This window comes from Mastomys coucha, unplaced genomic scaffold, assembly GCF_008632895.1.
Source record: "Mastomys coucha isolate ucsf_1 unplaced genomic scaffold, UCSF_Mcou_1 pScaffold21, whole genome shotgun sequence".
NCBI classification, from domain to species: domain Eukaryota; kingdom Metazoa; phylum Chordata; class Mammalia; order Rodentia; family Muridae; genus Mastomys; species Mastomys coucha.
The window spans coordinates 135,530,313-135,554,767 of record NW_022196904.1 but is presented as its reverse complement, the minus strand read 5'-3'; the positions used below and the strand labels follow the sequence as shown (position 1 = coordinate 135,554,767).

At 53.1% G+C, this 24,455-nt stretch overlaps 4 protein-coding genes across 9 annotated transcripts; 2 read left to right on the top strand and 2 right to left on the bottom strand.

Moving 5' to 3' along the window:
- The first annotated feature begins 50 nt into the window (after positions 1-50).
- Carns1 (carnosine synthase 1) lies at positions 51-6,417 on the top strand. Its single transcript, XM_031389154.1, has 6 exons — positions 51-538; positions 789-963; positions 1,048-1,133; positions 1,960-2,191; positions 2,277-2,557; positions 4,974-6,417. The coding sequence occupies exons 1-6, from the start codon at positions 56-58 to the stop codon at positions 6,198-6,200; spliced, it is 2,484 nt and encodes an 827-aa protein (XP_031245014.1). The 5' UTR covers positions 51-55; the 3' UTR covers positions 6,201-6,417.
- Positions 6,418-8,101: 1,684 nt separating this feature from the next.
- Positions 8,102-14,604, top strand: Rps6kb2 (ribosomal protein S6 kinase B2). Of its 4 annotated transcripts, none has more exons than XM_031389146.1 (15): positions 8,102-8,319; positions 8,644-8,684; positions 8,783-8,903; positions 9,189-9,257; positions 10,322-10,469; positions 11,941-11,998; positions 12,074-12,174; positions 12,307-12,397; positions 12,481-12,571; positions 12,683-12,790; positions 13,280-13,342; positions 13,453-13,530; positions 13,620-13,727; positions 13,816-13,928; positions 14,211-14,604. In XM_031389146.1, exons 1-15 carry the CDS (start codon positions 8,242-8,244, stop codon positions 14,398-14,400), a joined length of 1,458 nt encoding a protein of 485 aa, XP_031245006.1. In that variant the 5' UTR covers positions 8,102-8,241; the 3' UTR covers positions 14,401-14,604. The 4 variants fall into 4 exon arrangements, with proteins under 4 accessions (XP_031245006.1, XP_031245008.1, XP_031245009.1 ...); XM_031389147.1 differs by having other exon boundaries at positions 8,282-8,319; positions 8,788-8,903; XM_031389148.1 differs by lacking the exon at positions 14,211-14,604 and having other exon boundaries at positions 8,151-8,319; positions 13,851-13,909.
- An 85-nt stretch (positions 14,605-14,689) lies between these two features.
- Positions 14,690-16,724, bottom strand: Ptprcap (protein tyrosine phosphatase receptor type C associated protein). The gene is made up of 2 exons (XM_031389153.1): positions 16,622-16,724; positions 14,690-15,465 (listed from the first exon to the last, which is right to left on the bottom strand). Exons 1-2 carry the CDS (start codon positions 16,622-16,624, stop codon positions 14,875-14,877), a joined length of 594 nt encoding a protein of 197 aa, XP_031245013.1. The 5' UTR covers positions 16,625-16,724; the 3' UTR covers positions 14,690-14,874.
- A 545-nt stretch (positions 16,725-17,269) lies between these two features.
- Positions 17,270-22,537, bottom strand: Coro1b (coronin 1B). Of its 3 annotated transcripts, none has more exons than XM_031389150.1 (11): positions 22,420-22,537; positions 21,582-21,784; positions 21,145-21,267; positions 20,906-21,035; positions 20,505-20,686; positions 20,300-20,419; positions 19,619-19,723; positions 19,393-19,538; positions 18,721-18,778; positions 17,823-18,086; positions 17,270-17,719 (listed from the first exon to the last, which is right to left on the bottom strand). In XM_031389150.1, the coding sequence occupies exons 2-11, from the start codon at positions 21,780-21,782 to the stop codon at positions 17,594-17,596; spliced, it is 1,455 nt and encodes a 484-aa protein (XP_031245010.1). In that variant the 5' UTR covers positions 21,783-21,784; positions 22,420-22,537; the 3' UTR covers positions 17,270-17,593. The 3 variants fall into 3 exon arrangements, with proteins under 3 accessions (XP_031245010.1, XP_031245012.1, XP_031245011.1); XM_031389152.1 differs by having other exon boundaries at positions 17,283-17,719; positions 22,434-22,536; XM_031389151.1 differs by having other exon boundaries at positions 17,283-17,719; positions 22,427-22,520.
- Between the last annotated feature and the right edge of the window lie 1,918 nt (positions 22,538-24,455).

Genomic DNA, 24,455 nt, shown 5'->3' with positions numbered 1-24,455 from the left:
GGCACTACTAAGCATTCCCTGGCCAGCCACCTTCCTCCCTTTGCCCACAGGAAACATGCTCCTTTGCCTGTCCCCCGCCTGGCTGATGAAGATGGCAACTCCAGGCCAAGAGGGTGAGGCAGCACTGTTGGTCTCCAAGGCTGTGAGCTTCTATCCAGGGGGCCTGACATTCCTGGATGATTTTGTTCCCCCTCGGCATGCCACCTACTTCCTGGCAGGCCTGGGGCCAGAATCTGGCCATGGCAAGGAGGCAGCAGAGCTGGCTCGGAATCTCACTTGCCCCACAGGAGCCTCATCGGAACTGACACGGCTTCTGGAGGACCGGCTGCTGATGAGGTGGTTGCTGTCCCAGCAGAGTGGTGTGGCCGTGCCAGCTACCCTGGCTTTCACTTATAGGCCTCCAGGGCTGCTTCGGGGAGGGGATGCCAGCCCTGGACTACGGCTGGTGGAGCTCAGTGGGAAGGAGGGCCAGGAAACACTGGTGAAAGAGGAAGTAGAGGCTTTTGTGCACTCCAAGGCACTGGGTGATGCTTCACAGGTAACAGTAGGCCCCTCTCTCCACTGAGGTCTGTGTGGGCCCCCACAGGAGGGAACCCATGTTTCGATTACCAAGTCCTGCTGGGAAATAACCCCACACTCTTAGCTCTGCCACTGTTCCATTTCTCCATAGTAGTGCCCTGTGCCTTCCTACCTCAATTTACCTACTGGCACTTGTGGCATGAGTATCCTACCTTTCAGGCACACAAGGTAGTGGTGCTAAGGAAAGCCCTTCCCCTTTTCTGCCGTAGGTGGCTGTGAGGCTCAGTGGCTGGCGCTGGCGGGGACAGCCAGCATTGCTTCTGCACCTGGGGGTGGAGCCATCCACAGTGGTGAACACGGTGCTGGGATTGCTGGAGAAGCTGGAGGAGGAGGAGAGTGTCCTTGTGGAGGCTGTGTGCCCACCTGTCCGGCTGCCCTTACCAGGTTCTCGCCTGAGCCAGCCAGAAACTGGGAGCAGAGACTGACCTCTAGACCACTTCTGGGCTTAGACTTCTCATGTTCCTCCAGGCAGTCCTGCCCCTGGCCCTGAGCTGGCTGTGCGTATCTGTGCAGTGGTGTGTCGGATTCAGGGTGATAGGCCCCTACTGAGTAAGGTGAGAATGGCTCAGGTCTAGGACACAGTCCTATCCAGACAGGATATGACTTGATGTGGGGGTTCTGTTTACTTCCAAGGGGACACTTTTTTCTTCCTCTTCAACCTTCCTTAGCCCTTCTGTATCAGGAGCCCAAGCTCTTGTGCTTAATCCTTGTTCATTGTCCTAGGGGCCTAATTCCTTTTCCAGACTGCTTCTCTCCTTACAGAAAAAAAAACTAACTCAGGGTCAGTCCCGTAGGAAGGTGCCAAGCTAAGGAACGCAGGAAGGCTTGGGGGCCCTCCTGGGTACTCAACAGGACTCTAGGGGAGATGATGAAGGTTTTCCAAGAGACATACTAAGGCTAGGAAAAACCAGGGTAGCTATAGCAGGTTAGAGCAAGCATGCTTGGAATCTTCAAGCTGGGCCTGGAAGCAGCAAAACCCCGAGGGGATCTGGGTACCAGATGGCCAGTGAAGCTGAGAGTGATTTGTAAAGTTTAGGTCTTGATGGAAGAAGGGGGTTCTTTTTTTTGTTTTGTTTTGTTTTTGTTTTTGTTTTTGTTTTCTGAGACAGGGTTTCTCTGTGTACCCCTGGCTGTCCTGGAACTCACTGTTGACCAGGCTGGCCTCGAACTCAGAAATCCGCCTGCCTCTGCCTCCCAAGTGCTGGGATAAAAGGTGTGTGCCACCACCGCCCGGCAAGAAGGGGGTTCTTGAAGTGCGGGGAAGGTGGGGTCTGGATCTTGGCGTAGGGAAGACGCACAGGTGTCAAAAGGGTACTTAGAAGGGTGAGCTCTGGCAAGGTTTCTCCCAGGCCAGCCCCTTCTGAACTCCACTGTGGTCAGGTGGTGTGTGGCGTGGGCCGTGGGGATCGACCCGTGCGGCACCACTATACCCTGCCGAGGACACTAGGAGTGGCGCTGGCCCAGTGTGGCCTGGAAGAGGAGGCGCAGGTGGCGCTTCTGGAGCAAGGCATCAAAGAAGCAGCTGAAGCCGCGTTGGCCGCAGTGCTGGCCCTGGAGGCTGGACTGAGTGTGGAGCAGCGCGGTGGACGCCAAGTGCACACCGACTTCCTCGGTGAGGACGGGAGGCGCGGCTCGGCCTGGGCAGCCTGGGGACCGGGTGGAGGGAAGCTCAGTCCGCGCCTTCTCGCCCGTTCCAGGCGTGGACTTCGTCCTCACAGTGGTCGGACGCACGCTGACACCCGTGGTGCTTAAGCTCAACAGTGGCCTGTGCCTAGAGGCATGCGGCGTGCTTGAGGGGCTGTGGGCCGCGCCACGCCTGCGACGCTCAGCTGAAGAGGCAGCGGCTGCACCGCTGGTGGAGACCATGCTGCGGCGCTCGGGGCGCCACCTCATGGATGGCAAGCAGCTTCTGGTGATCGGCGCCGGCGGCGTCAGCAAGAAGTTCGTGTGGGAGGCGGCGCGGGACTACGGACTGAAGGTGGTCGGGGCGCGGCCCAAGTCGTGTTCTGATTGGTGGGAGCGGGCTGTGAATAAGTGGGACCAGTTCTTCAGACCAGAGTGGCCGCCTCCCGGGGGCGGGTCTTCCTGGCGAGGGGCGGGCCCTGCTTCTCTGAGAGAGGCCCCCCTCGGAAAAAAACAAAGAAAAAGAAGAGGTGGAATAAATAGGCTGGAATCGGCAGGAGACTGGCGGTATTTCAGGCCATCAGAGGAGCTTACTTCTCTATTTATTTTATTTATTTTTGAGAGAGAGTCTCACTATATAGTCCTGGTTGACTGGAATTCGCAATGTAAATCAGGCTAGCCTCAAACTCCCAGAGATCTTCCTGCCTCTTCCATCCTAATCTAGAGTTAAAGTGTGCAGGTACCACCACGCTCAGATTTTTTTTTTCTTGCTGTTTTAGGGATTGAATTAGGGCCTTGCATATACTATGGAAACAAGCTCTATATTCCTGAGCTAGAGCCCTGGATTTCATTATATTTATTTATTTATTTATTCATTTATTTATTTATTTTTAATTGTATATGTATGGGTATTTTGCCTACAAGTATGTCTGTGCACCATGCACGTGCTTGGTGCCCACAGAGACCAGAAGAGGGCATCGGTCCCCTAGAACTGGAATTACAGTTGTCATTTTGGTGAGGGTCCTGGTCCTCTGGAAGAACAGCCAGGGCTCTTTACTGCTGAGCCATCTCTCCAGCCCCGATTTATTTTTCTTTTTTAATGTTAAGTGTTTGGGTCTGAAGTAAGACTATGTACAAGTGTATGTGGGTGTCAGTGGAGTCCAGAAGAGGGTGTCATTAGATCCAGAGTCACCTGTCATAGGTGCAAAGTACTCTGGCCCTCTGCAAAAGCAGCAAGTGCTCTTAATGCCTGAGCCATCTCTCCAGCCCTCAATGTTTTGGGATCTTGGAGATATGTTCTTATATAACTCATGATGGCTTCAAACTCCTTATATAGCTGAAGCTTGCTTTGAATTAATCCTCCACCCTCCACCTCCAGATTCTGGGACTTTAGGAGTGTTATTTTATATTTATATTTTTGTTTATTTTACTGGTTATTTATTTATGCCAGACATGGTCTTACTCTGTGGCTCAGGCTGGCCTGAAACTTTATAGGGAAATCAGGCTGGCCTTGAACTTTCTGAGCTCCTCCTTCCTCTGTCTCCCAAGTGCTGGGATTACTCTCTAGAGCTCCCAGACTTAGCATTCATAACACAACCCTCCCACCTCAGCCTCCCAGAGGACGGAATTACAAGTATGTACCACCAAACCTTGTAGCTACTAGGTCTTTTCTTTTTCTTTTTCTTTCTTTCTTTTTTTTTTTTTTTTTTTTTTTTTTTTTTTTTTTTTTTTTTTTTTTTTTGGTTTTTCAAGACAGGGTTTCTCTGGGTATCCCTGGCTATCCTGGAACTCACTCTGTAGACCAGGCTGGCCTCGAACTCAAAAGTCCACCTGCCTCTGCCTCCCAAGTGCTGGGATTAAAGGCATGTGACACCACCGCCTGGCCCAGCTACTAGGTCTTGAACATCTGGGTAGGGAAGAAGTTTAGCTCTGCCTTGGGGGAAAGATCTTTGAAGCTGAATTCCTGCAACTTGGCACATAGGCTCCTCCAGGAGTGACATGGACGTTTTATTGATGTCAAGTTAAGTTTATTGTTGGAAGAAGGTGGGCACTTATATTGTAGGATCTGGAGTTAGCTCGGCAACAGACATTATTATTCCTATTGAAACAGATAAGAAAGCTGAGTCTTTGTCAGGTTGGCTCTAGTCCACCACAGTGGCCTCTTTGCCCGTTTCCCACCATGCACAGTCCCTGGGGAATTCTCAACAGCCTTGGCATCCCAATTCCTACCTGGTAGTGTGCATGCCAGCTGAAGGACTGACAGACTCCTGGTAACGTTACCTTACGCACAGCCACTTCTCCTCCCTCATCAGTGGCTGCTTGTGCCCTGAGTAGCAGCTGCCTCGTGTCTCTGTTCACCAAGCAAAACACAAGCTTTAGGGACTCGGGGCTCCCCAGGAGTCCTGCACATCACATTACAGTGTAAGAACACGTGGAAGGAATGACAAGCAAGCCATCTGTCTCCAGCCCCTAACCCTGATGGCTGGTCTCCAAGCCCTGCAGGAAAGCTGCTTGTGAGCATGCTATAACGAGCCCTCTGGTGTACTCTTCTTGCACCCAGCTCCTCTCACTCAAACTGCTCTTTCCTCTTGAAGGTTTTTGCTTCTGACTTCTCTCCCACCCAGGCTGAAGTAGGTGTCTCACCTCTGTACATTTATTCAAGTCATCAATAAATATAGATTGAGCACCTGGTGTCTACCCCGTAGAAAACCATCCTGTATCTTCCATGACCCAACACCTGCTCATAGGGATGTCCCTCCGGTTTGTTTCAGCTGCACCTGGTGGAATCAGACCCCAACCACTTTGCATCCCAGCTGGTGCAGACCTTCATCCACTTTGATGTGACAGAGCACCGGAAGGATGAGGAGAATGCACGGCTGCTGGCTGAGCTGGTACGGACACGGAACCTGAAGCTAGATGGCTGTTTCTCCTTCTGGGATGACTGCTTGGTGCTTACCGCTCTCCTCTGCCGTGAGCTGGGTCTGCCCTGCAGCCCCCCAGCTGCCATGTGCTTGGCAAAGCAGAAGAGCCGCACCCAACTACATCTGTTGCAATGCCAGGGCCCACCCTGGCCTTCTACTTCTCTCCATGCCGTGGCCTGTTGCCCATTGGAGAGTGAGGCTGATGTGGAGAGAGCCATTTACCAGGTACCCCTGCCAGGTGTGATGAAACTGGAATTTGGGTCAGGAGCAGTAGGCGTGCAGCTGGTGAAGGATGGGCCACAGTGCCATGAGCACTTTTCCCGGATCCTCCATGACTTGCAGGGTGAGGCTGACCACCCAGGCATTGGGCTGGGCTGGGGCAATGCTATGCTGCTGATGGAGTTTGTTGAGGGCACAGAGCATGATGTGGACCTGGTGGTGTTCGGGGGACGGTTGCTGGCTGCTTTTGTCTCAGATAATGGCCCCACAAGACTGCCTGGCTTCACAGAGACTGCAGCCTGCATGCCCACTGGGCTAGCACCAGAGCAGGAGGCCCAGATGGTGCAGGCAGCTTTTCGCTGCTGTCTGGGCTGTGGGCTGCTGGATGGGGTTTTCAATGTGGAGCTCAAGATGACTGGGGCTGGGCCGAGGCTCATTGAGATCAACCCTCGAATGGGAGGGTTCTACCTTCGAGACTGGATCCTGGAGCTCTATGGTGTGGATTTGCTTCTGGCTTCTACAATGGTGGCCTGCGGCCTGCAGCCTGCCTTACCTGCTCACCCTCGTGCCCGTGGTTACTTAGTGGGCATCATGTGCCTGGTGTCTCAGCATCTACAGCTGCTGAGTTCCCCAGGCAGTCGAGAGACTCTGCAAGCCCTCCATGATCAGGGTCAATTACGACTCAACCTGCTGGAGGAGGCTCTGATACCTGGCCAGTATGAGGAGCCCTACTGCAATGTGGCTTGTGCTGGGTCCAGCCCTGCTGAGGCCCGTCACCGCCTGCTAGGCATCTGTCAGGGCTTGGGCATTGACAGGCCCAACTACCCAGTTGCCCATTTCCTGTCTCATTTCAAATAGTACTGGGGTCAATGAGCAGCAGGGATGAAGTGCTAGGAGAAGGGGCTGTGGTGCTCCGTTTCCCTGTTCCTCTCTCTGTCACTTTGCCCCAAACCTGGTTCAGCACACTCCCATGCCTCAGGTCTATTCTAGAATAGTAGAGCCATTTTGACACAAAGTCTTCTGGATTCAAGGACCATAAAACAAGCATCTGGAATTTGCTGGGTCCTCTTGCCTTCCAGAAAGCCTCCATCTAGCCCAGGTATCCCTAGGACTCTAGCCTTTAAAGAACTAATGAATAGCAGCCTCGTCACCCCACCGTCAGTGCCCAGCCCAGATGGGAGTGAGTGAAACCCAGGCTCCTCCTCCTTCACCCCCCCACTCCTCCTGGTCCATCTCTTCCTGTCACCTATACAAGGAGAGAACCTCCACCAACCCCTAGCCTTGGACAAAAGCCATGAAACCTGAGATTAGCACACCAGTCTTTATGCAAAATCCAGGACAGTTGTAGAGCCTGCTGAAAATGGCTGACAGTGCTTTACTGTGTTTATTGGCCTGAGCAGTAAAAGCAAGTGCCTGTGCTCAGCACCAGAAGTAACCATTTCCCTTCACACTTTCAGGCAGACTCTAGTGCCCCCATGCTACCAATGAGGAAGCAGGCTCAGAGAGAGAAATAAAAAGACTGCCTCCCAGGTCCTATCACAGTGAATGTGGACAGAATGCAAAGGCCAGCCTTCTCTGTTTACTGTTTCACATGCTTGGTCAGCCTCCAGGTCCTCTCTACTTTCTATCTTCATTTATAAGCAGCATTCAGACACCTAAACACCTCCCTCCCATATACCACATATGTTCTCTACCAGCTTAGTTGCTTTGGCCTCTGGCATCCCTAACTAGTTTGGCCCTGGGACCTCGGGTTATACACCTCTCCTCATTCTAGGAAGCCAGCCACTCTGAAAACACCCGTCTCTGCCCAGCGCAGGAGCCACGGATAGCTCCTGAAACATGCCTTCCCAAATAAAGACTTGTTAACTTTATCTGGAATCCAGTTTGTTTTAGATAGTGCCCCCTCCCAGGTTCAGTAGGTGGGTAGCTGGGAGGTGGGAGGAAGATGTGGAAAAGCACCCTGTTGGCTGGGCCCCAGGGATGACCATTGCCAGGGGCTCACCTTATACCCACATGTATGTTTGAGAATTTTTTTTTCTTGAATTATAATGCCAGGTCATATTTAGGCAGTCATCCCTCTACTGACCTGGATACCGCTAAATTTTGCTCATCTGAGTTCATATCCTGTATCCCAGTGGGCGTCCCCTGTGCAATGGAAAGGCTATCCAGACAGACTCCAATCTCAGCAGTCAGGTTTGTGTGACAAGTGATTTTACCCGCTGAACCATCTCACCAGTTCTCATCCATTCTTTCAACCATATTCTATTAAAATATTTGTTCTGAACTAGGCAGCTTAAATACTCGGTACGCTTACATTAGCAAAAGTCCATGTGTAGCTGTGTTGAGCTCTTTAGAATGGGAGCCTTGTAATAAAGTACAGGCAGCCTCCCAGAAAATGTCAGACCTGAAGGTTCTGTGAGCCTCAGGCGGGTTGTAAGGAATGTCCCTAATACAGCCTACAATCGAACAGACACAACTTTTCTTTCTGGGCAGCTCACAGATCTAAGAAGGGCTGAGGAATTGGCATTTAAACTCAAACGTTCATGCACCTGTAATTCTGCCCGTTAAATCCTGAACTTGCCCCAGAGTCAAAATGAGAGCCTCTGTGCGCGTGGCTCCGGGCGTCTGGCCCAAGAGAAACCGACAAGGAAGATGGTCTAGTAAAGCCTATTCATAAGGCTGCCAAATGGGAGGTCTAGATCTCTGGAACTACAACTCCCGAGAAGCTTTCCGGCAGGCGCCATCTTTTCTTCCCATTCGACTTGAGAGTGAGTGACGCTAGTTGCGTCATCAGAGCGTGCGGCTGCTGTCGCGGAGAGATGACGTAGCTCCAAGCCTGGGGCTGTCAGTCAGAGCTCCGCCAGGTCCCGGCCAAGGGTCCCGCGGGACCGGCGGGGCCATGGCGGCCGTGTTTGATTTAGACTTGGAGACCGAGGAAGGGAGCGAGGGCGAGGGCGAACCGGAGTTCAACCCCGCGGTGAGTGTTTCCTTCCGGGCGCGACTGGACCCGGGAGTCCAGCTGGTTAACCAAAGCCCTGGCGCTCCCTACTCTGAGTGGTTTGTGATCCCTACAAACCCAGATCCAGCCCCAACCCCAACCCCAACCCCAACCCCAACCCCAGCCCCAGCCCCTGGACCCGATCTTCCCTTTTCTATCCTTGGTCTCTCCTTCCCAACGTTTCCCCATCCCTGCTGCTGTCTTCCTATCCTTGGTTCTCTCCCGTGGGCCACACAGTTCAGCCTAGGTTGGGAGGAGATATTCTGGCACCTTCCATGGTTCTTATCACTTGGTTTCTCACAGGACGTGTGTCCCCTTGGCGAGTTAAGGGCTGCTGGCCTGGAGTGAGTGAGGGTCTTGCTTGGGGGATGGAGGGGTGGAGTAGGGGTCGGGACTTGGAGTACACTAGAGCCTTTCCCTCATTAACTTATGATGTCTTTAGGACAGTGGGACACTATGAAGAAGTGGAGCTTACGGAGAGCAGCGTGAACCTGGGTCCTGAGCGCATCGGGCCCCACTGCTTTGAGCTACTGAGTGTGCTGGGCAAGGGGGGCTATGGCAAGGTACCAGCATCCCTTCTCTTCCTGGTGACCTCATCTCTAGCCTGAGACAGCATATCATCCTTCACACTCAATAGGCTTGGAAATCTACTGAGTCTCTAATGGGATTCAGAGCTGGAAACCTGAGGGAGGGAAGGGCAGATCCTTTCCAAATCTGATGGAGATCTTTACTGTTCCACCCTTAAGCTGAGCTTAGACCTTTTGGCCCCAGTACTATAGCTTTAGGGTGGGGCACCTTGAAGATGGGATGTGGTCAGGGAAGTTAATCCTGTCTCCCCTGCCGTACAGGTGTTCCAGGTGAGAAAAGTGCAAGGCACCAACTTGGGCAAAATATATGCCATGAAAGTCTTGAGGAAGGTGAGTCATTTGCTCAGCCAGCAAAGATAAAGTAGCTGCCATTCCCAGCAGCCTCTGCCAGGTCTTGGAAAGACAGCTGGAATCATGATGAAGACAGTCCTTATCTTGGCACTTGCTGACTTAGTATCTATTGTCATATGTACTATTTTGGAGTAATTCTTAAAGGGAAGCAACTTGCCTGCTAGGACATATATGGCAAGTTTTGATTGTCAGGACTCCTGAGAGCAGGCAGTACTGTTGGCATTCTGTGAATAGAAGCCCAGGATACAGCTCAGCAGGAACCCACAAAGAATTGTGTGGCTCAGTGTGTCAGTAGTGTCAAGTTTAGCTGAACTTGGTAGGATATACATGTAGTCTCAGGACTTGGAGGGGTAAAGTAGAACGATCTGAGTGGTGGAAGGCCACCCTGGGCTACATAATGATACCTTGTCTCAACAAAACAAGCAAAAAAGTATCAAGGGTGAGAAACTGAGAGGATAAACCAGTTCCAGAAAAGTTTACTGCTTTTACTATCACTTACTCTCATGAGACAAGGTCTCACTGAACCTGAAGCTAGGCTGGTGGCTAGCAAGCCCCAGTGATGCTTCAGTGTCCACCTGCCACAGTGCCCGGTACAGGCACACACAGCCATCCTTGGCTTTTTATATTGGTACTGGAGATTTGAACTCAGATCTTTATGTTTTCATAGTATGTGCTTTTAACCTCTGAGTCTAGTGCCCAGTCCTCTCATGGTCTTGGTCATGATTGAATCTTGTGGAGGGCAGACTGGGGAAGCTTCTAGAAAAGGGGCTTATTGTGATATTGTTCCACCCTTGGTACCCTGACTATGGGTTGGTTACTGGTGGGATGACCATGATATCACTCTAGAGTCTAAACATTTACATACCCAAGTTGTATTTCAGTGTTATTTGAAACAAGAGTCATGACTTCCCTTGTACTGGAACCCTAGCTGCTCCTCTGTATAGTTGACTATTGAGGTTGAGCATTCTGCGACAATAAATCCGCAGAGCAAAAAGGCAGGCACTCTGGGTGCCTCACCTTCTAACAAACTCCTGCTTCTCTAGGCCAAGATTGTATGCAGTGCCAAGGACACAGCACATACCCGGGCTGAGCGGAACATTCTAGAATCTGTGAAGCATCCCTTCATTGTAGAACTGGCCTATGCTTTCCAGACAGGTGGCAAACTCTACCTCATCCTGGAGTGCCTCAGTGGTAGGTGTGTGGGCTAGGCCAAGTAGTGAGTGGCAGTGAGCCAGCCTGGGAACACTGGGTGGGGACGTAGAGAATCCTGAGAGGTATGATCATGGAGGTTGGCTAGGAAGCTCACACACCATGCCTGGCCATGTGTCCATCTGTCTGTCTATCCACTTGTTCATTCATTCAGCAAACATCCATCCAGTGCTTAGTATTTGTAGGGTAGGTGGGGCTGGTGGGAGTTTGTATAGATGAGAGAATTTCATCCACTTTTGCTACTTTTCCTGTGTGCCAGGCACGCAGTCAGGTCTCATCTAGTTGCATCCTTCTTCTTGGAAGTCTCATGGGTGGTTACTGTTCCTATAAGGTTTATTTTTTGTTGTTGTTGTTGTTGTTTGGTGGCGTGGGGGTTGAGACAGTCCTGGCTATCCTGGAACTCACTCTGTAGACCAGGCTGGCCTACAAACTCAGAAATCCACCTGCCTCTGCCTCCCAAGTGCTGGGATTAAAGGCGTATGCCACCACTGCCCAACGTTTTGTTGTTGTTGTTGTTTTTGGTGGTGGTGGTTATTGTTTCTTTTGTTGTTGTTTTTGAGACAAGGTCTGCTTATGTAACCCTGGCCTGCCTAGAACTTATTATCTAGACCATGCTGGCCTTGAACTCAGGAGATCTGCCTGCCTTTGCAGACTGAGTGCTAGTATTAAAGGTGTGTGCCACATACCTTCTTGTTTTGTCTTTTTGAGGCAGGATCTCACTATATAACATTGGCTGGCCTGGAACTCACTACGTAGAACTCAAAGACATTCCCTGCCCCTGTCTGGGATTAAAAGTATGTGCCACTACACCCAGCAGGTCTGTTTCTAAACTAGCTTTGAAGGTCTAGCTTCCCTGGGTTCTTGTATCTTCCACCAACTGCAAAGGTCGTCTTCCTAGAGCATGGGTCTCTAAACACCCAAACAAAGCCTTGGTCTTTTTGGCCATGTCATTGCTCACCAAGCGTGATTGAGACCCATTCCTTCTACCTTCTCCCCAGTACCAGCTGAGCCCGACATTGTCTTCCTGCATGTTTGCCATCCCTTTCCACTCTATCAAGACAGAGAGCCACACCTTCACTGCCCTTCTTCCATCATTGTATTGAGATTAGCTTCCTTTGCCCTCTATCATGAGGCTCTGTGAAGTTCCCAGAGCTATGACCTGTGCCTGGCATCCTAGAGCAGTGTCCACATATCTGTCTTCCCATTAGACTGAGCATCCTGAGGGCAATGGCTGGGTCTCCTCAACTCTGCCCCAGCTTCACGCAGCACAGGGCCAGGCACCGAGTGAGTAGGCGACGGTAGATGTTTGCTGATTGAATTGAGTCCCCACCGCAGCTCTGGGAGGCAGGTAGGGTGGGATCTACAAGTCCCATTTTTCTCTAGAAGAAACTGACGCTCAGACAGTATTGAGGCTGGGCCCGAGTGCACAGCTGCTAATGTGCTTGTGTCACAGGTGGTGAGCTCTTCACACATCTTGAGCGAGAAGGCATCTTCCTGGAAGACACAGCCTGGTGGGTGTCTGGGGGGCCTTGTCCTTGCCTTCACCCCAACCTTTGCCCTATCTTTACCTTGTCCTGTCTTTGCAGCTTCTACCTGGCAGAGATCACACTAGCCCTGGGCCATCTCCATTCCCAAGGCATCATCTACCGAGATCTCAAGCCTGAGAACATCATGCTCAACAGCCAGGGTGAGCATGTTGCATGCATGCACAGGCGTTACACCCCTTGTTTTGCCAGGGTCTACAGGGCAGGTGTGAGGAGCCCACAAGTAGGCCTGGCCATATGTCATCCCATGGCATCTTTTCAACATTCTTCCTCAGGCCACATCAAACTGACAGACTTTGGACTCTGCAAAGAGTCCATTCATGAGGGTGCTATCACTCACACCTTCTGCGGCACCATTGAGTACATGTAAGTAGCACCTGGCTGGCCAGGGTCTGGGAGAATAACCAGAGAGGGCCTGCCCTTAACTGACAATTCCACCTGCCTCCCAGGGCCCCAGAGATTCTAGTGCGTATTGGTCACAACCGGGCAGTGGACTGGTGGAGCCTGGGAGCCCTGATGTACGACATGCTCACTGGATCGGCAAGTCCAGCTTCCTTGGGAGCAGGGTGGGTGTTGGGGAGATCCCTTCCAGGTTGGGGCAGGACTGGGTGGGAGGACCCCTAGGCTGCCCTTACCTTCTGCCTTCTCCAGCCGCCCTTCACCGCAGAAAACCGGAAGAAAACGATGGATAAAATCATTAAAGGGAAGCTGGTGCTGCCCCCCTACCTCACCCCGGATGCCCGGGACCTTGCCAAAAAGGTGGGGCTTCTTCTCATCCAGTGACATGTTTCCATCTCTTCCCCTAAGCCCTGTCAGCAACTCTGCACATGATTGACTGTCCCTAGGCTCTGGGGAAGGCCATCCCCAACCCCGTCTGCCTGTGCATTTTGTCTCTGGGAATGACAGAAACATTGGCTTTGGATTCAGAACCCTGAGTTTAGACCTCGGCTCTGAGAGCCTGACCACTGTCCCTGAGCAGAACTAGATCTGTGTCTTTATCAGCAAGGTGTTCTTATGAGTTAATCCTGTTCGATCAGAAAGGCCAGGGCCAGCCAGTTAAGGGAAGGGGAATGCCATCAAGGCTTCATGAAGAGGGCGCTGTTGACCCAACTCTGCAAGTATTGAGGGGTGCATTGGGCAGAGGCCATGTTCTAGATCTTATACCCTATTTCTGCTTGCCTTCTCCCCATTCTGGAGGCTGGGCACACCCCATCAACTTCTCTACACCCTTACCTTACCCTTGTGTAGTTTCTGAAGCGGAATCCCATTCAGCGAATTGGGGGTGGCCCAGGAGATGCTGCTGATGTGCAGGTGAGTCTGGTTTTGTCACAAAGAATTGGAGCCAGAGGATGAAGTGGATTATAGCAGGGAGCTAGGCAAGGTGAATAATTGACATATTCCTGGTCACCCTCTACCCTCAGAGGCACCCCTTTTTCCGGCACATCAATTGGGATGACCTCTTGGCCCGCCGTGTGGACCCTCCCTTCAGGCCGAGTCTGGTGAGTATATGGGGGTCTTTTTGGCCACATGGCATGTGGAGGTTCTGCCCTTCAGACTCCTTTAACTCCTCACCTGGATCTTCCCACAGCAATCAGAAGAGGACGTGAGCCAGTTTGATGCTCGATTCACACGGCAGACACCAGTAGATAGTCCAGATGACACAGCCCTCAGTGAGAGTGCCAACCAAGCCTTCCTGGTGAGGGCCTGGGGTTATGGAGACCAGAACAAGGATGGTAGCTAGGGATTGGAGATGCTAGCATCACCAGCCTGGCCTCTCCCCACAGGGCTTCACATATGTGGCACCTTCTGTCTTGGACAGCATCAAAGAAGGCTTCTCCTTCCAGCCCAAGCTGCGTTCCCCCAGACGCCTTAACAGCAGCCCCCGCACCCCCATCAGGTACCCAGGGACAGGGCAGGCGTGTGGCTGGGGCAGGGTTCCCTAGCATAGTCCTATGGGCAACTCTCGCTAAGCTTTTCTTAAGTTAAAGGCTGATCTCAGGCTCCTGTTCACTGTGGGACCCCAGTCCCTGTACATCTGTAATGGAGGCTGCTAGAGTGCTAGTTTGTGGACCTAAAACTCATGTGACCAAGTAGATAAAGAGCCTACCCTCCCTCACCTGCTGCCAGTATTCCTGACTAGGCCTAGGAGGCTCTGACTCGGCCTTGGTTTCTCTTGCAGCCCACTCAAGTTCTCTCCTTTTGAGGGGTTCCGGCCCAGTCCTGGCCCACCAGAGCCCATGGAGCCATCTCTACCTCCACTCCTGCCACCACCATCATCACCACCACCCACAAGCACTGCTCCCCTACCCATCCGCCCCCCCTCAGGAACCAAGAAGTCCAAGAAGGGACGGGGCCGCCCAGGGCGTTAGGAGAATAGAGGAAGAGAGGGCAGCTGCGAGAACCCGGCTGGCTCCAACCTGTGGACATTCAAGAGATGAGAGTGTGTCTTGTGTGTGGGAGGGTGAGCCTTACAATCATGTACACGGAGGGCTGCAGGCTCCCAACCCCCAGCCTGTCAGAAGGGACCTGACCTTTGGACCTGTGCCCTTGTAGAAGTAAAGGACTGAATCATGGGAGAGTGGCTTTTGCTGGACTCCAGGACACAAGAGTGGCATGTTTAGGGAGAGGAGGGATCCTGAAGGACCACAGACCTCTGTGCTTACAAAGTTTTATTTTCAATGAATGCCCAGTGCCTGTCTGGGACGCACGTACTCTGGGGAACTGGTGGGGGTGTCAGTCTAAAAAGCTGATGCGAGGGTTGGGTGACGATGGTCCAGGGCAGTTTGTGTTTCGCCATGACAACATGGGAAGAGAGTCAGAGGAACGGGACAACAAGCTGACTCCTACAGTGCAGTGACACGGAGGCCCTGGCCCCCTGCTTCTCCAGTGCTGTCATCCCAGGCAGCACTGCCTGAAAAGGCATGCAGGTCACTCAGAAGGGCCTCCGCGCTGCTGCCTGAGCCCACAGGACCCTGAGAGCTGAGGCCCAGGCCCCCCTCACTGTCTGTGTCATGTGCATCTGGAGTCTGTTCTGCTTGACACCGCTGCCCCTCTTCCTTGGCATCAGCTTCCTCAGGGTCACTATCCATCATGAAATCTTCTGCATCCTGTTCATCCTCCTGCGGCTCTGGTTCTTCTGGGGATCCCAGCTCAGTGCGGGCTCGAAGCCAGCGGCCTGCAGGGCTGGCCCAGAGCAGGCGGCAGGTGTGGCCCCACAAAGCAGCACCCAGGCGAGCTGGGTGGTAGTACCCCCCTGAGGCACGGCTGAGGCGACGCCAAGCCAAGGCTAGGGCAGTGACCAGGAGCAGCAGCAGCAAGAGCAGCAGGATGATGGTGACCACACTGGAGCCTGCGCCATCCTCTGGGCCTGCCCCAGAGACCAGCGCCCCTGGCAGGGCCAGCAGCACCCCAAATCTGAGGGTACCAGGCAGAGCCTGTGGGAGACAGTAGGGAGGAGTCGTCACCTGATGAGACCAACTGAATTCTAACAAAGGCCTCAGGCAAAATAGGGACAGTCAAGCAGAAAATTATTAGCCCATATTTGGTCAGGCCCTTGCTCTGGTGTGCTCACCTTAAATTCAACCGTGTAATTTACTTCTCATTGCTGGAGGCCTGTGTTGCCTGAGGCCTGTGCCTGCTGGAGCCCTGTGCACTGGCCTTCCCCCTGCTTAGACACAACTTCCAAAGCCTCATGACTTCATGCTTGCGATGGCCTACGTAGGCCTGGCTGCTGAGGCCCTGCCAGACGGTTTTTAACTTACTTTACATTCTGATCACTGCCCCCTCCCACACCTACAAGGCTTCTACAGCTAACTTGTCAGACCTCAGCCCATCCATTCACCAACCTCAGGTCCCACACTGGAGAGTAATCTGTTGATCCAGTCTGTTGCCTTACATTTCCCATCAGAATAAGTGTCTGGATTGGGGTGGGGTTGGGGGGGAAGCACCTAAAACCATGTGCAACCTGCCCTGCAGTAGAGGGAGTTGAAGGGGCCTGAGAGGCTAGTGGCAGGTGGCTCTCTGGAAGCCATGATGGAGATATCTAGACCAACTCAGAGGTTGTCTGGTCTTAGAATGAGGGGGTCTTTGAAGTCCCTCCTCTCAAGCATGGGGCTGCCCCAGCTGCAGGGTTTCCGTTCAGCTCCCCACTCTACCCTGAAGGGCCTCAGGCGTGCAGGGCCACCAGCTTGGGGGCAGCATGTGTAGCTATCAGAGGAAGCCTGCGGTTGGAACAAAGCAGGTGGGGGGAGGTGTGTGGTAGCGAGGGGGGGGGAGGGGTGCTGGGCACAAGGCTCCCCTGTAGCACACCAAGCTCTGGGGAAGGAGTTACAGCCAAACTTAGCCCATGAGGGGACCAGATGGGGGACTATCCCAAGGGTCTTGGAATAAGGCTGTGCCTAGAGTGAGGAACTGGAGGACCTACCTTTAATTCCAAAGAGCCCAAATCTGAGGAGAGGGCTAAATTCCAACCCATTCCAATCCTGGGTCTTGCTACCCAAGGCTACGGAAAGAGACCCTTTCTCTCTGGAACCTTGATATTCCATCCCCAGCCCACAGCACCCCAAGAACCCAGGGGGTCCCATAGCTCACCATTGATCCGATGACCTTTGCACAGGCACCCACCTCTGGCTGTGTTTAATGAGAAGTGAGCCCCGGAGCTCTCAGTACAGTAGCTAGTAGGAGTTACTGACACTTCCGTTTCCTGTCCCAAATGCCCCACCCACTCTTGCCTATCACAGGACCCTCATGGGGTCTCGGCCTCCTAAGATTACCCAGACCCATACCAGATCTTCCCATGCCTCTCTAGGTGAGGCTGGGGCCACAGGATCTGTGACCAGAACTCCAACAGGAGGAAATCCACCTTTTACTATGTAGCTTGGCAGGCCTGAACTCAGAGCTCCTCCTATTTCTGCCTCTGGGGTGCTGGGACTAAAAGTGGGTATATGATTAGCCTTAAACAAGAAACCAAAACAACAAAACTGCCCATGTCCACATGTGTGAGAACATATGGAGGTCAGATGCCTCTCTCCATTGTGGGTTCCAGGGATTGAATTCAGGTCATCAGGCTTGCTTAGCAGAATTTACCCACTAACCTATCTCCCACATCCTTCCCTAGCCTTTTGGCCTCAGTTTCTCTGTATGGTGGAATTCTGGTATGCAGGGGCTACTTTCCATATAAGGTTTGCAGTTTCCCTTCCTAGCATCCACTCTTAACCCTCCACAACAGTAGGTCAAACCTGGCTTTAGAAAGAGCATTTTATTTGGAATGAAAATATAGAACCCATCTCTGCTGCTTTTTTCTGGTGAGGGGGCAGTGGGTTGGGCAGGTCGAAGAGATGGTCCCTTAAAGTACTTGGGAATTTGCCTTGGTACAAAAATCTTCCAAAAGCCAGGTGGTGCTTCCAACCTGGCTGGGCCCCAGGCTGTGGAGAGGTGCAAACTGGCCATGACCTGCCACAGAGGCACTGAGCAGCAAACTGCCTGGTGTGACCTGGCCACAGCAGCTACATGGGAAGGGTTGGAGGAGAAGGAGGCAGTGTTGGGAGCAGGTCCCTGGTGGTCCTATGTATCCCCGTTCTCCATGCGGCCCAGCTGCTCCTCCAGGCGGCTGATACGATCCCCCTGTTCCTTGACGAGCACCCGAAGTGCCCGAAGCTCCTGCATCACCTCTTCCAGCTTCCCAGCTTCCTACAGAGACATGGAAGTCAGAGGCCATAGGACATAACCCACCCCTTGGGAAGAGGCCTGAGGCCCAGCCAATGGGACAGCACTTCCAAATGTAGGTACATACACCAGCCCCAGCAAGGTTGCCACTGGGGACATCAGGAACTGCAATAGCTGTGGAGGCTCCGGAGCGGCTGTAACTGGCAGGCCTGCTGTCCGATAGTACGTTGCGCCGGCTGACCTTTAGATCCCGTTGTTTACTGGGCACATAGGCTTCCCGTAGTGAGATGAGGATTGGATCAGCATCCTGACCGCTCACCCAATCCTCTGCCTCAAGAGCAGCCTCAGGTCCAGCTGTGTCGGGGTACAGATCATCCTGGAAGAGGTCAGACTGCAAACCAGGTAGGGGAGGTCAGAATCAGTTGGAGGTCCCTATCAGGGGTCTCACATCTGGTCTCTGGGTGGCTGCATCCTCAACAACCTCCCGACTTGTACTCTTGCCAACCCATCCTCCAAATGCCTGATCCTTCCTGGCACAGCCCTTGCTGGCACCATCTCCAGCAAACCACAAGGGCCAGCTATGTGGCTCTGTGGAGTCCTATGAGCTATATCTATGGCCCACAGATTATGAGCTTTGCTGCAGGACATGGCTGGCAGACTGTAAACACTAGCTGGAGCACAGTGGGACTGTGTTCCAGGCTCCTCCCCATGGGCTTCATGACCAGAGCCCCTGTCCTTCTTCATGCCCTTCTAGCCCAGCCTCCCACAGACCACCATCCCAGCCCCACAACTACTCGGGCCTTCTAGGTCCTCTGTCCCTCCCATCTTGCTCTTACGTGCCTGGTCTGCTACTGGAGGGCTTCAGCTCATCCTGTGCCATTCCTCCAACAATTCTCTAGAACTCAGGCCACCCTGGCATTGGTACAGCCCATAGGCTACATCTACTCACCAGCCTCACCCATTGCCCTGGTGTGGCCGTTCTGCTAGGGGAAGGAGTGGGTGAACAGCGTTACCAGCAGCCTCACCTTTCTTGGCACAGTCATGACTATGGGCTCACACTTGCGCTCATGCAGTTTGTAGAACCTGGAAAAGGGAGGGGAGCCATGGTGGACCCTCCTACAGTTTTCCAGTTTCCCCACCTGGATATTCCCACAGGTAGACCTGAGATCACACATACAGGCTGCCTTGTGAGTTCATGGCCTCCCTGTCTCAAGGGTCCCTAGAGCATGAACCTAAGAAGCTTCTTTTGGGGGTGGGGTGGGTTTCCAGACAGGGTTTCTCTGTGTAGCCCTGGCTGTCCTGGAACTGGCTCTGCAGACCAGGCTGGCCTTGAAATCAGAAATCTGCTTGCCTCTGCCTCCCAAGTGCTGGGAACCACAGGCTTTATGCTGGGCAGGTACTCCACCAACTGAGCTACACGCCCATTCCTTTCCTTTGTTTTGTTTATGTTTGAGACAGGGTCTTGAACTGACCTTGAACTTACTACAAGGCCCAGGGTGGCCTTTGTGCTGGCAGTCCTCTTACCTCCCAAATGCTGGGGTAACAAGTATAGGGCACCACACCCAGTTTAGCCTCCACGATCTGAACTTTCACCTTGGATGCTGACAACCTGGCTCCTGCTCTGTCTGACCACCCCACCAGGCAGGCTCCTTGAATAAAGTCTGCCTACAGATGGCTGCCCCAGAGGGCCTTCATACCTGGCAATTTCACACTTGCTGACCTCCAAGCCCCTCTTAGGCATGCTACCCATACCCCTCTGGGGTTCTTTGCTGGTAAATGTATTCAGGAAGTGGATGTAGGGAGGCTCATCTGTGATTTCAAAGTACCGGATGCTGGAATCACCCTGTGGGAATAAGGAAGTTCAGCACTTGGCCAGGTCCTTCCCTCATGCTCAGCCCAAGTTTGCTGCCCACCTGGCCTCACCTTGCCACAGACATAGACCACACTGGTGTCTGGGTCATAGAAGGGCAGTAGAGCCCCATTACTTGAATCCAGCTCCTGCAGGGCCATCGGCTCCTCAAGGTTTTCCTAAGTACATGAGGGATAATTGGGTCAGTCAGTATCCTCTCGTTCCAAGCACTGCTGGACTGGCCTCAGCCAGTCTCACGCCAGTTGGCAGCACTCCTCAACATGCTAACGGTTTTCTCTGTTCCAGGTCCCACTTTCCAAGCCTTCTCCAGGTCTTAAGACTATTCCCAAACTAATGGGCAAGTGTTGAAGACATCTGGCCACAGGAAGGGTGGGGGTCCAGATGGTACCAGTCCAGGACTCAAAAGGATCCTTGAATTCAGTGCACACTGCTGGGGGACAGAGTCCCTCTACCCAGGGACTGGAGGCTCTAAGGAGAAGGGTACCTTTATGGTTTGTGCAAGCAAAAAATAAGGATGTGGGAGGTGTTGGGGGAGTGTTAGGGAGAGCCAGGGAGCTGGAAACAGGGAAGGGCGGGATTGGCAAGGTCCTGGAAGTCTCAAAAGCCAGGCTGAAAATCTAAGCAATACAGACAGACATCTCCATGTTAATCTGTTTGCCTGGCCCAGGGAGGAATATGCTAGGGTCAGGCCCAGGTCACAAGGCTGCCTGCCTCTGGCTCACGACATCACTCACTGGGTCCCAGAGTGCCAGCTGCCGTTCACTCATGCGGCTGAAACCAGTGGTGAACACCTTCCCATCAGCCAGAAAGATGGCCCGCATGGGCCGGGCCCCCTCGTGAGCCTTCTCCCGTTCCTGCAGGATGGACAGGTGGTCAGTACAGTACAGATCAAGACCCTGAGGCTGGACATTGTCATCTTTGCCCTTTAGGGATACCTACTGCCACCAGGGTGCCCCGCCTGGGATCGATGACTCGGACGCTCTTGTCCTTGCAAGCTGTGCAAAAGAGGCTGCCATTGTGGTTCCAGCTCACGTTGTAGATGAGGTCAGGGTGCAAGCTGTCCAGGCGGTACAGCTCCTCTGCAGTGCCCACGTTCCAGATAAGCACCACATTGTCACAACCTGATGGGCAAGTGGTCACCAGCTCAGGCAGTCAGGCATGCACTCGTAGGACCATCAGCCCACTAGGCCCACTCTGCCCCTGCCTCTTGTACTGAACTGGGCCACCATCTTACAGGCGTCACTTCCCCTGTTAGACTGGCCTGTGAGAGGCTGCTGAACACTCCAGGATCATCTGCCCTGGAGAAGGGCAGAGAGCAAAAGGTATAGGATGTTGCAAACCTGCACTGAGAAGCACATTTCGGGCTGTGGGGTGCCAGGTGATGATGCCCACACGCTTGGTATGCCCCTCAAGCACCACTACTGGCTCTGTCAGAGAGGAGGTCAGTCCATTTTCTGGAATCTGCCACACCTGTAGTAGGGAGACGGACGGAGGATGGGCTCAGGCCTGTGCTTGCCCCCCGCTGCCAGCATCCTTCAGCCACATCCTGAGACCCCCACTTGAACAGTCTTTTGCTCACCATGACAGTACAGTCCTCTGATCCACTGGCAATGACTTCATCATTGTGGGGACACCAGTCAATGTCCAGAACAGGTCCCGTGTGCCCACACACTGTCGGGTAGGCCTTGTCAATGCGGCCCGTCTGTAGGCATGAAGGGCAGTCAGAAGGACCCTAACCCTGACCTCCATTTCTCCCAGTATCTGTGGGCCCTCCAAGGTGCAAGAATGATGCGACTACCCTGGTTCCTGGCGGCCCAGATGTGACTCTGCTCCACCCAGCATATGAGGAAATGCCTACAGCCTCTTATCCACACTTGGTGGCAATAAACACTTTTTCTACTTGCACCAACAATCCAGCAATAGCCACGGGCCAAGAAGTGGCACAAACTGCCCTGCCCACAGGTGTGGCCAGCGTGTCCTCAGATCTCCTCTCCACCCTGACCTGCTGAGGCCCACCTTGTTTAGAGGAAGCACCATAAAGGCACCCCCGCCACTGGCTTCCACAATCACTGCCAGGAACTTGGGGTTGACTGCGCAGAAGGTACTGTCCCAGGTAACTCGGGACACTCGAATGTCCTCATAGCACTGGTCATTCTTGACCGGCTGACCGAATACATGCCGGAATTTGCTCTGCCGCACAACTTTTCGGAAGGACATGTCTGCGAGGACAGAGACACCTGAATCAGCTCTGCCCTCCAAAGAGACACACAGAGCATGTCACCAGGGAATTAATTGGTCATGATAACGCTGGGAATCTCTATTTCCCCAGTTATAGAATGGGTTCATAGGTGCAGACCAACAACAGACTCTCCCCCCAAACCCCTCCCTGGCTAGGATCTGAGTGTGTGTGTGTGTGTGTGTGTGTGTGTGTGCTGAAGGGAGACAGAGCTTAGATCTTCTGCAGGTCTCAGATAGTTCCAAGGAGCTTTCCACACCCAGAGTTTGAAAGCTGGGTGATGGGGAGAAGAGACAGCAAAAGGGGTTGTTTGGTCTTCCTACTAGGCCGCAGAGCTGAGTCCCAGGGAATGTGCAAAAAGCTGCAGAAAGTCCGGCCTAGGGGCCCTGGCAGAACAGGGATCGAGGATGCTGCCAGGTCCTCAAAGTGGCCTCGGAGCACGGTCCAAGGAGAACCAGAAACCCAACTTCCGAAGATCCCAGCCCAGAAAGGGAGAGATGGGCGGCTGGAGGGGGGAGGGAGGAGTTGGGAATGAGGGTGGGGCGCGGCGCTCTTCGGGCTCGCGCCCCCCGCCCCAGGCCCACATCCGCGCCCCTAGTCTGTCTCTGCCGCTCTCACCGCTCACCGCTCACCGCTCTCCGCTCCCCAGGGGCGCCGGGGACTGCGGCGGCGACCTCGGGCGGCTCCGGATCCCGGCCTCTGGGAAGCAGGAAGCGGGAATCAGGAAGTGACAGATGAGGGGGCGGGGGCGGGGCAAGGTCACGCGCAGAGGGCGGGGCTTTTTAAATGCCCCGCCCACGGGGCAAGGCCTAGTCGCAGGGCCCTGGGCATCTTGTTGAAAGGGGCGGGCTTGGTTGGAACCACAGGTACAAATTGTGGGAGTCTCTTAAGAAGAGGATGAAGCCTGCACTCCGATTTCCGTACCCAGTTCTACCCGAAGGATTCTCTCGCTCCGCCTCCAACGTTTTCACGTGTTTTATGTTTTGTGTTTGAGACAGGTTCCTACTCTGCACACTTGCTGGCCTGGAACTAGCAAAGAACTCAGGCATCTGTCTCCCAAGTGCTAGGATTAAAGGCATGTGCCACCACACCCTGCCATAGGTACGAGTTTTAAAGTTGGGAGTTCATGATGTCAGTTAGATATGTACATTGAAGAAGTGAAAAGCAATCTCATACATCTTGATGGATTCCTGTGGTTCCTGCTTCGGCTTAGAGAAAATCGAAGTAGAGGATAACAGAGGCTCCCATGCACCTTCCTTTCTTTCCCCGTCTCATCAGAGCCAGGATTTGACTCCTCAGATTCGCCCTATCTCCTCTCATCCTGGAGGACTTAGATGTCCCTGTTAGGATCCACAGTAGTAATAGAACATTATTCCTCTGTGTCCACCTCCAGTGACCAGTGGTGATAGGAGGCCATCTTTCCCAGAAAGAGAAGAGGGACGTGGGAAGAGGTAGAGCAGAGGTAAAGGGTGCTTTGTTTAGCCTTCACGAAGCCCCAACTGTGTGTGGGAGGTGAAGTGGACTTGTGCCCCACTTCAGTGGTCACTACACTCTGAAGAAACAGGCCTAGAGAGGACAGGTGCTTGATTGAGACCTCCCAGCTGCCATTCGGTCCTAGTTTGTTATTTCCAATGTCTTTGGACTTCTTACTGTTCATAAACGCTGGAGCCAGGGAGGCAGAAGTGTGTCTTGACTTGGGTAGCACATGTTCAAAGGGAAGCCCATATGAGGCCAGGTTGCTACAGTTCCATATACCACTCCCCACCCCCACATTCCCACATCACCCCACTTCAAATAAAATCCATAGTCCCATGTTCCTCTCTCAAAATTCCTGTCTGACCCCAGGACAGCCACCACTGTCCCCTCCCAGCATGTGTCCCAGTGACATCAAACCTCAATTCTCACCTCAGGCTAACATATCCTGTTCCCTTCCTCCTCCTGGAAGATCTTCCTAGCCTTGAGAAGGCTTCATCCCTCAATGACCCCAGGCTTCAAGTGTCACTTCCCTTGTGGGGCCTTTCTGAGCTCTCCTCTCACCCAGTTCCTGTTCCTTGTTCCCATTAGTAGTTCTTAGTCCCAGATGCTACACTGTGTAATTATTTGACAGAGACTTTGTCTTATACCCCCCCACACCCTCCACCCCACCTTCCAGTGCCCCAAGGAGACCCCAGCCAGCACCCAGCGTGAAACCACTTCATGCTGGGTGAATGAATGAGCAGCAGGCCTGAATATAGAATTGTAAAATATTCATATTCACAGCTCTCAGAACCCAACACCTGGTTCCTTTGAAGAAACACAGGGATCTCACTTAGAGGGAGAAGGCAGGTGTCCCCCAGAAAGCAAGAAGAGCCTAGTCCCCTGCAGTATGTTGCCTGAGTCGGGGACTGTTTGGAGACTGAGGTCTCCCTTTCTGGCTCCATCTTCTCTAACACAAACCTATTCTAAGAGTCTCTAGGAAACTCCTCCTTATCTTGTAAAGCCTTCCTTTTGAGTAGCAATTCTCCCACATGGGTAAGACTTCCTTTGAGGACCATGGAGGTGGGACCCGTTCTCTCCCTGAGAGATGGGGTAGGCTAAAGTGGGAGGCAGGGAAGTTTTATTCTCTGATCTGTCTGCCATGTTCAAAAGGCTTTAAGGCCTCTATTAGGAGAAGG

Coding starts and splice junctions, on each gene's coding strand:
- Carns1 (XM_031389154.1), top strand. CDS start 56: ATGCTCCTTTGCCTGTCCCCCGCCTGGCTGATGAAGATGGCAACTCCA. Junction 539..788: donor CACTGGGTGATGCTTCACAG/GTAACAGTAGGC, acceptor TTTCTGCCGTAG/GTGGCTGTGAGGCTCAGTGG. Junction 2,558..4,973: donor CGCGGGACTACGGACTGAAG/GTGGTCGGGGCG, acceptor GGTTTGTTTCAG/CTGCACCTGGTGGAATCAGA.
- Rps6kb2 (XM_031389146.1), top strand. CDS start 8,242: ATGGCGGCCGTGTTTGATTTAGACTTGGAGACCGAGGAAGGGAGCGAG. Junction 9,258..10,321: donor CCATGAAAGTCTTGAGGAAG/GTGAGTCATTTG, acceptor CTGCTTCTCTAG/GCCAAGATTGTATGCAGTGC. Junction 13,343..13,452: donor GAGATGCTGCTGATGTGCAG/GTGAGTCTGGTT, acceptor CTCTACCCTCAG/AGGCACCCCTTTTTCCGGCA.
- Coro1b (XM_031389150.1), bottom strand. CDS start 21,782: ATGTCCTTCCGAAAAGTTGTGCGGCAGAGCAAATTCCGGCATGTATTC. Junction 21,036..21,144: donor CAGAGGACTGTACTGTCATG/GTGAGCAAAAGA, acceptor TCCCTACTACAG/GTGTGGCAGATTCCAGAAAA. Junction 20,687..20,905: donor AAATGTGCTTCTCAGTGCAG/GTTTGCAACATC, acceptor CTTGCCCATCAG/GTTGTGACAATGTGGTGCTT.